This window comes from Notothenia coriiceps, unplaced genomic scaffold, assembly GCF_000735185.1.
Source record: "Notothenia coriiceps isolate Sejong01 unplaced genomic scaffold, NC01 NC01_scaffold00026424, whole genome shotgun sequence".
NCBI classification, from domain to species: domain Eukaryota; kingdom Metazoa; phylum Chordata; class Actinopteri; order Perciformes; family Nototheniidae; genus Notothenia; species Notothenia coriiceps.
Window position 1 is genome coordinate 659,798 of NW_011359125.1, and position 9,512 is coordinate 669,309.

The window sequence follows — 9,512 nt, forward strand, 5'->3', positions numbered from 1 at the left end:
TTTTAAAGATTGTTTTTTGCCCGGCGACTTGGCCGGTTACCGCTGGTATTTAAAAACATTAATGGGCGAATGTTTAGGGTGGCGCGATAGTCTGTAGTGAAGGAGCGCGCTCCCGCTCACGGGAAGCCCTGCTCGCACTCCGCTCCCGCATCAGCAAACAGCCTGTTGCTTTTTCACCCAACAACGACAACCGACTCAACAAAACGCTATGTTGTAGCGTTAATAAACGAAACAATTTTAACTAAAATTGCAGTCCCAAAAATACCAATACCCACAGGACAATTCATTTTTTTTTTTTAAATTGCAAGTCAAAATACCAATACCACAGGACAATTCTTTTTTTTTAAAGCAATATTTTTTGTGGCCCAAGCGGGCAAGTGGAAAGTACGTTATGCTGGCCCGGGATGTCTAAATAGTGCTTCCGGGCCAGCGGGCCAATTATAATGTCGAGCCCTGTGTTAAAATGTTGCATTTTAACAAGAGCCTTCATTAGAAGCTCTGCAAGCTACGACAACAGGAATCTAGACACTCTGAAGGAGGCTTATTCCCTTGAAGAGATTATGTCTGGGGTTGAGTTGTAATCACTGAAGCATCTTAATTTAAGACCCACTAGAGGCTGATGTGAAAATTGTGACTTTGGCAGGAAATTGTCTGTTCCGGAAATATAGATGAAGAACAAAAAGTCCTCGTTGGTTATAACCTCATCTGCAATTTCTTTCATGTTTTCTTTCTTTCTACAGGCAAAAGAGATCCTGACCAAGGAGTCAAATGTCCAGGAGGTGAGATGTCCGGTGACGGTGTGCGGCGACGTGCACGGACAGTTCCACGACCTCATGGAGCTGTTTAAGATCGGAGGGAAATCTCCAGACACAAACTATTTGTTCATGGGAGACTACGTAGACCGAGGGTACTACTCCGTAGAAACCGTCAGTTTACTAGTAGCACTTAAGGTTAGTCTTGATTTTGAAAAGACCAATCAATTTGATCCATAACTGACAACTTTTTAAGGAATATAGTTAGTTTATAGCTCTGTTTTTTCCTTTTGTTTCAGGTACGCTATCGTGAGCGCATCACAATCCTGAGAGGGAACCACGAGAGCAGACAGATCACACAAGTTTACGGCTTCTATGATGAGTGCCTAAGGAAATATGGAAACGCCAACGTGTGGAAGTCCTTCACAGACCTTTTCGATTATCTCCCCCTCACTGCCTTGGTAGACTCTCAGGTGAGAATCTGCGTTGGTTGGTGTTAGATAAATGTACAGTTTGTTGTAGAATGAAATACATAATGTTGCTAGTATTGGAAACAATATTTTGTTGTAATGGAAACAGAAGCTGAAGGTCCTCGATGTCGTTGTTTTAATGCTGAAAATGTTGTTTCATTCGCCCAGATTTTCTGCCTTCATGGAGGCCTTTCCCCGTCCATAGATACTTTGGATCACATCAGAGCACTGGACCGTTTACAGGAAGTGCCGCACGAGGTAAATATAAAAGTTTATTTTTATGTTCCTGTACATGACAAGTCCAAAAAAACCACATATAGAACAGAAAACGATCAATAATTGTCTGTCAGTACAATTAACCTGATCATGACCAATACTAAAATCAGAAAGGAAGCAATGTGTTTATATTCTCTTTTCTCCATAATTCAGTGTATTTGCAATTAAAAATTGAAATGTTAATGTCTATTGCACTACAGCCCTTTATTAACTGTATATGATTTCTTTCTTGACATGTGTGTTGGTGTTTCCTCTCTAAAACGCTCCTCTTCCTCATGTCTCCTTCAGGGTCCCATGTGCGACCTGCTGTGGTCGGACCCTGACGATCGCGGCGGCTGGGGCATCTCCCCCCGAGGAGCCGGCTACACTTTTGGCCAGGACATCTCTGAGACCTTCAACCACGCCAACCGCCTCACTCTGGTGTCCCGAGCCCACCAGCTGGTTATGGAGGTGCGTGTCTGTCATTTTACCAGACAAACGCACCCTTTTTGGTTTGAACCAGGGTTATGGCTGTTACAATAAATAGACCTCGTAGATGCAGTCAAGAATGACCTACAATGTTTATTTATTCAAGTAATGCTTAAAGGGGAATTATTAAGTTATTTTTAGGTTCATACTTGTGTTAAGGGTTGCTACTAGAACATGTTTTCATGCATTCATGTTCAAAAACCACATGGTTGTTTTCATACTGTCCATCTGAAGACACCTGTGTAGACCCTTTCTCCTTACATTTGGATCAGTTCCAAATTGAAATGGGTTCTGCCTTGGCCCGAGCTACATCCTTCTTCCATGTTAGAGGAAAATAAGGCTAGTGATTTAACATGATCCTGTAACATAAAACAGACAACTAAACAAACCAAACCTAACTGAAAAACTAAAGAAATATACCAACCACTGCTGCTACAGAACACAACAGCACACATGGATATACCAACAGCTAGCACTCTAGTTTAAAAAATGTACATTAGCCAGGGTTCTTACGGTCATTAAAAACCTGGAAAAGTCATGGAAATTCAAAATGCTAATTCCAGGCCCTGGAAAAGTTATGGAAAACAATATTTTTTCCAAAGTTTTGGAAAAGTCATGGAAATGTAACTAAATTTGCATCCAATATAGTTTATATTTTATCTAATCGCCGAAATAGTAATACTATAATGATAATAAATACTGTATCGTATAGTAATGAAACGTAAAATGGCATTTAGCTGTCGAGGTGTTTTGCTGGTGAGAGATTTTAGTTGCTTTAGCGTGTAGAAGCTAGTAAGCCTACTATTGGATTTGTTTTAGATAGGCACAACATGTTTCATATGCAGACCTTATTTTCCTATTCCATGTTAAAATAAACCATTTTCAGTGGTACACTGAGAAAGAGTAATGTTTTTGGTCATGGAAAATGAGGTAAAGGTCATGGAGAAGTCATTGAAAATCATTGGTGAAAAAGTGTATGAACCCTGAGCACTTTATCTCTGGTAATTAATACATCTGCTTCTTTCAGGGTTACAACTGGTGCCATGAGAGGAATGTGGTGACAATATTTAGTGCTCCTAACTACTGCTACCGCTGTGGCAACCAGGCAGCTATCATGGAACTAGACGACACCCTCAAATACTCATTGTAAGTATAACAAAAAAAAACACCTTAATTGTGTACAATGTACAAATTGTCTAACTTGTCTTATTTATTATATTTACAACACTTTTGTTTCAATTTAATGATTGATTGACAAATCTATTTTTTTTGTTCTTTTCCTAACCAGCTTGCAGTTTGACCCTGCGCCTCGCAGAGGAGAGCCTCATGTCACTCGCCGCACCCCCGATTACTTCCTGTAAACTCGCTGCCCTTTCACCCTTGTACAGTCAGTTCCAGTATTGCCATGACTTTCACTGAAAACAACAAGAATAAGGAAGGGGAGGGTTGGAGTCTGGCGGGCTACACAGCAGTACACATTGTATATCAACACAAAGATCTATTTAAGCATTTATCAAAAAAACAATGTCTGTTTATTTAGGCATTAAGCAAAAGTTGGGTGCCATAATCGTCTCAATATTCATTGCTGAGGACTTGTATTAAAAAAAAAACAACCTTGCTATGTAAAACAGTTTAAATTCCTCATTCTCTACCTGGTGTAGCTGGACTGAAGATGAAACTTTGCTACTGTTTGAACCCCACATGCCATGGCTGACATGTAGAGATCTGAACATTATCTATTTGCACTTTTGTAAATCTCAACAAATGTAACATTATGTCAAAAGATGAAAATTATTTCACACTACAGATGTTCTTGTTTTTTTTTCCTTTTTTGATTTTTTTTAAATGACACCTAAAGCCCCCATCATTCAACTTTTTTCAAACGTTTTCTGTCCTGTGTAACTTTTAAAATAAACCGTCATTATGCAGTCACACAGCTTGGTTTATAAGATGTTTCAGATGATCCACATCAACCCATTGACTCCCTCTGAATGACCGTCTGTTCACCAAAACATTTGAATAATAAAGACATGAAGGTGGCTCCTTGATTGTGTTTGAATTTCCTTTTTTGTATTTTTATGATACTATTTCTTGACTTTGTTTTTGACATTCTATACAATGACTTTTCTGTGAATTTATTTTTGAAACACCATGTCATTAAGAAAAGAGGTCGTCATTGAACTGGTTGTTTGGATGACCTTAGGTTCTTTACTAACCCATAAGATTAAGGACTTAAATCAAAGTCCAACACATGACCAGTACATTACATCTACCAGAAGTTATATCATGTAATCTTAAGAATAGGAAAGTGGAAATTGTGAATAATTTTGTTTTTAAAACCTTGTACTGTGACATTTTTTCTGACTTTTGTTATACTAGGAATATTTCCTTTCATCACATTTGATAACATACTTTACTACTAGCCTACTTTTAATGACTTTTTATAAACATAGGCCTACTGTTTATAGTAATGAATATAGTACAATACTCCCAGACAAATATTTCCAATTAATTAAATAACGTGAAGTTCATCCAACAAAATGTGCTAGATCTAATGCAAGTTTAAAAAAAATAAAGACCAAATTAACAAAACGGACAGAAAACCTGTGCCTTGTTATTTAACATGCTTTGCACCTAATCAAATCAAAAGGAATAAAAACACATTTTAACACACTTAATGTTCACTTCCATCGACAACATTTTACATGTTATTTATAAGTAGGCCTATTAGCAATTAAAATGTATTTGAATAATTATGATAATCGTATAATGACAGCATTGGTCTCATAGTTTGTGTCGATTTATATTTTGTATTCAATTATTTATTATTTTTATTATTATTGTTATTTGTATTATCATCAGGGATAAGCTTAACGGCATTAACCTAAATCTGTAGCTAGTATATAAATATCTAAAATAAATGTAGTCTAGTAAAAAGTTTAAAGTAGCATAAAGCGAAAGTACTCAAGTAAAGTACAAGTACCTACATGTTCTACTTAAATACAGAATTTGAGTAAATGGGTGGTTATCACTAGTGGTTACTAAAGGTCGGATACATTTCGGAATCTTTATTTTTGTGTGTACATTTAAAAATATTTGGAACAGAGTTAGACCAACAGGAAAAGCAGCCTCCCCCCTCGCCCCCTCGCTCCCCCGCTCTCTGACAAAGCGCTCCACAGCCGCCGGGAGCAGCAGACTCATAAACCAAACAGCCCCGCGTCTGTCAGGCCCTGCTGATCAACACAGAGGAACCTTACCTCTGGATCTGAGGAAAAACATTTACGGTACGTAGCTTCCCAACGCAAAATGTGATTTTTGTTTTACACGTTGTTTATCTTTGAAAATTGAAGTCAAACCGCCACTCAGGTTTTGTTTACATCTTTGTTTCAGTAGCATCGGTGTTGGTTGCTAAGAGGCCTCACTACATCGCAGGGCGCTAGCTTAATATCAAGCTAAATGCTAGCATAGTGCATGGTAATGCTAGCTCATATGTATTTAACCTTAGCTATTGGGCAATTGTTTTGGTTGTACTAACATACAAGTCGGGTTTTGTTGCTTACAATGTGGATTTAATATTTAATGCAGTAACAATGCATCTATTTAATGTAAGTTGATTATCCACCTTATAGCAACTAGCTATTTGGTTAGCATTACCGTCGTTTAGCCTGTGTTAACAGTTGACTAGCGTTAGCTTAATGTGTCGTTTGTTAGGTTGAAAAGTATCGCTTTAGAGCTACATATTTATACTTAGAAATGCTAATAACATCACCCTCACAGGTAAGGTTTAAGTATATTAACCCCTGTAGCAGTTTTAACCTCAATAATATAGCAAGCTGATCATTAACGATGTAAACTGACAAGCTAGCAGTCACGTAAATACAGGATTAGCTAGCTGCAGAGTTAGCAGACCAGACGGGACATTTTTGGGAAAACTGTGACTGTTGTTACTTTTTTGAACAGTTGGTTATATTTATTTACTTAATAATGTCATTGTTTGTCTTTACAGATAATGCCCACGATAAAATTACAGAGCTCTGATGGGGAAATCTTCGAGGTGGATGTCGAGATCGCCAAACAGTCTGTCACCATCAAGACTATGTTAGAAGGTATCTCAAACCATTGCACTCTTTTGAGTCCATTTCAACTTGATGCTAACTTTGTGTAATAAGTTGTCTTCTTTGCCCTTTATATCGTTGTATTGTAATATTTGCAATTGGCTGTAGATATAACTGACTAATGTAAGTCACTCATTGATTCTTTGACAGATTTGGGAATGGATGATGAAGGAGACGATGACCCAGTTCCTCTCCCTAATGTTAACGCTGCCATCCTCAAGAAGGTACACACACACACACACACACACACACACACACACACACACACACACACACACACACGTGTTATAGGTGTGTTGATAGAACTGTCCCTGGTTAAATTACTAATTGCCAGTTAATCACATTGTGTGAAAGTTGCTTCTTTCTGCCTCTTCAATGGTATGCTTGTGCACCAGAGCTGCAGTTATTTCAAACAAGGTTTTTCCTGCAGTATGTTGGTTAAATTGGTATGTGTGTGTGTTCCCCTCAGGTGATTCAGTGGTGCACCCACCACAAAGATGACCCTCCTCCTCCTGAGGACGATGAGAACAAGGAGAAGAGGACAGATGACATTCCTGTATGGGACCAGGAGTTCCTCAAAGTGGACCAAGGCACCTTGTTTGAACTCATTCTGGTAAATACAGTTTACATTGTATTACACTCACTTGCATGCATTCATAGAGGTTGAAAATCATTTGAACTACAACCATTAATCTGCTAAACCACCACCTCTCAGCTGAACTCCAACCAATAGACCAGCGTTAGAAATGTTTACTGGTTAAATATTTGATTAAGCATGCAGTCAGTAACTAAACCTTTTTGGTATTCTATCATTTGATTTATCTAGAGATTTACTTTTAAAGCTTTATCATTGCAGGAGTTCTCTTTTACTTTATAGCCTCTTATTGACATATTTTTTATATTTGAATGTGCATATTTAGTTTGGAATGTCATTCCCTGCTCTGATGCAGTGGTGAGCGGTTTCATTTGGTTGCCAATGTGCAAAACTTGCTTAGCAATAGCTAGAAGATAGATGGTTGGCTGTTTTTAGGGATTTAAAACGATACCGTTTTTAAAGTTATAACCCACATGAAGGGATCTTTGGCTTACATGCATTTACTCTGGGGACGATCTGAAGGGAAACAAGAGAGCACGTGACAGGTAGCACAGGCAGTTCCTGGGAAAGATTAGGAAATAAGTGTTGGACAAGCTGTGGGCTTCCGGGAAGTGAAACCCAAGTGGAGTGTTCGTCATTTGTGTTCCCCCCCCGTGGCTGTTAGAATGTGTTTACAAGCACACGGTTACTTCATGCTTTAGTGAGGAGTGCGAAGCTTTTTCAGTGACCACCACATGGTTTATGTAAGGTATTAACCGGTATTATGGGATTTGTTATCTGAACACAGCAGGCTTTGATCAATCTGATCAGTGTTTACTTCTAGTTGCAAAGGATCTGATCAGATTTGTGTGTCAAAAAATCCCTGTGTCCAGATTTTCCTTAAAAAAAAATCTTGATTTTCCTGGTCTGGTCTTAACAAGGCCGTACTAATTTATACTGCTTTAATTTGGCTTATATCTAATGAGCATTCAAATTGCCTGGCCTTCTTGGTTATAACACACAATACATTTACACTTTGTATGTGTTCTGTATCTGAATAAAATCTCTGAATGATTTTTCGTCTTTTGCTTTTTCATTGTCTCGATTTGGCCTACAATGTAATCAAATCTCAATATGCACAAGGTCTGTCCGATAACAAGAAGACGATCACTGCTACTATTTGTAGCTTTCTTAAGTTAGCAGCTGTTTGCATTTACACCAGTGCTTTTTTCTAACATCCTTATAATTCTCATTGGCATTAACCTTGACGAAATCAGTGCAAATCCTTAGCTTCAAGCATTGTAGTCCCTGAAATAAACTGAAAACAAAATAGAATTGGCTCACTGTTAATATACCTGCATGTGTTGATATGTAGCTTGAAATGCTAAAGTCTAATAATAATCTCCTTCCTGTCTCTGTTGTTTCCTTCCAGGCCGCCAACTATTTGGACATCAAAGGTCTGTTAGACGTCACCTGCAAGACGGTTGCCAACATGATTAAAGGCAAAACCCCGGAGGAGATCAGGAAGACTTTTAACATCAAGAACGATTTCACAGAGGAGGAAGAAGCCCAGGTAGTGAATCCATCCATCAGTCATAACACAAGAAAAAAAGTCTTAATTTTTTAGGAAATGATGTCACTTTTGAGTGATGCTGAAGTTATCACAGCTTTGAGAGTTGACCTGTTACTCATCCCGTTTCTCCTGTCTGTCGTCCACAGGTACGCAAAGAGAACCAGTGGTGTGAAGAGAAGTAAAGGGGAGGGTCCGGCCAACACTACCACCCTGAAAAGGAATCGTCCCGCTAACTGGTTGCACTGGCGTTGTTCATACTTGTCAATATTTACAATGTAGTATATTTAGAGCTACACACTCTCCCTCCTCTCAAGTTCTGTATTCCAATAGCATGACCATTTTAATCTGCCTGTGTGTTGTTAATAATTTAAACAAAAAAAGCTTTTTTCTGTTTCCACACACGTTGTGTATTCACTAGAACCAGGTGTCATGGCTTTCTATCCTTAAAGATTAGACGTCTCCCCGTTATAATTGCTACGGTTCTCTTTTTTACTGGACATGTTTGTTTTCCATTTAGATTTGAGATTTATTTTTAGATTAAATAAATTGCTTTTTTTTTGACAACGGAGATGAACGAGTGGATATTTTATTTTTGCTCTGTAAATGCAACCGTTCTGTGAAAGTGCTTTCAGAGAGGACGGGTTGTTTTTAAAGGAAAAGTTCGAGTTGGAAAGTTGTTTGTTTTGCGCGACGTCCTTTAGGCATCGAGTATCTAATTCCTAATTCATGTTATTTTGAATTGGAAACTTTTCTCAGATAAAGCTCTGATGCTGTTTTTCTGGGATGATCAATCGTATATTGAAGGAGTAAATAAAACTCATAAAAAGGCTGCCGTCTGTTTGTGTTTATCTTCAAAAGGAAAAGTCTCACTGGAATCATTTTTGAAATATTCAAAACACTTTAATACATCAAACGAAAACAAGTAATACATCAGAGGCGTAAAAAATACAGAAGACATCTTTGAGGGGTTCCCACTACTGATCAAAATAAAACAAGCTATTTCTAGCACAAGAGCTCTCTCTGCTGGAGGAAAACAGTTTTGCTGTACAAAGCTCAGTTTAGTTTGTCCGTTGAAGCGGCAAGCAGAGCGGTAACTTAAAGCCTTTTCAGTCAGAAATCAATTATTGTTACACTGAAGTTGGAACATGCACAGATTGAGAAGGTATCATTTGAACGCTGCAGCAGTAACACTTGATCAAAACAAAACGCATAACGCACAAGAGGACAAAATGTATTGCTTTAAGAAATGGTAGAAACTAAAAGAATCTTTTTTTTTTTGTTATG

The 9,512-nt window shown here is 38.1% G+C and overlaps 2 protein-coding genes across 3 annotated transcripts in view; both read left to right on the forward strand.

Annotated features, from left to right (window-relative positions):
* The window catches only part of LOC104957031 (serine/threonine-protein phosphatase 2A catalytic subunit alpha isoform), an 11,099-nt gene extending 7,085 nt beyond the window's left edge, over positions 1 to 4,014 (forward strand). The window contains exons 2-7 of the mRNA XM_010784630.1: positions 741 to 950; positions 1,052 to 1,225; positions 1,391 to 1,480; positions 1,787 to 1,948; positions 2,994 to 3,112; positions 3,255 to 4,014. Coding sequence (XP_010782932.1) covers positions 741 to 950; positions 1,052 to 1,225; positions 1,391 to 1,480; positions 1,787 to 1,948; positions 2,994 to 3,112; positions 3,255 to 3,327 — 828 coding nt within the window. The 3' untranslated portion in view covers positions 3,328 to 4,014. The remainder of the gene's footprint in view (positions 1 to 740; positions 951 to 1,051; positions 1,226 to 1,390; positions 1,481 to 1,786; positions 1,949 to 2,993; positions 3,113 to 3,254) is intronic.
* Positions 4,015 to 5,136: 1,122 nt separating this feature from the next.
* On the forward strand, positions 5,137 to 9,057 carry skp1 (S-phase kinase-associated protein 1). Of its 2 annotated transcripts, none has more exons than XM_010784632.1 (6): positions 5,137 to 5,250; positions 5,973 to 6,072; positions 6,232 to 6,305; positions 6,551 to 6,694; positions 8,088 to 8,228; positions 8,375 to 9,057. In XM_010784632.1, exons 2-6 carry the CDS (start codon positions 5,976 to 5,978, stop codon positions 8,408 to 8,410), a joined length of 492 nt encoding a protein of 163 aa, XP_010782934.1. In that variant the 5' UTR covers positions 5,137 to 5,250; positions 5,973 to 5,975; the 3' UTR covers positions 8,411 to 9,057. The 2 variants fall into 2 exon arrangements, with proteins under 2 accessions (XP_010782934.1, XP_010782933.1); XM_010784631.1 differs by lacking the exon at positions 5,137 to 5,250 and adding an exon at positions 5,378 to 5,440.
* Positions 9,058 to 9,512: the final 455 nt, after the last annotated feature.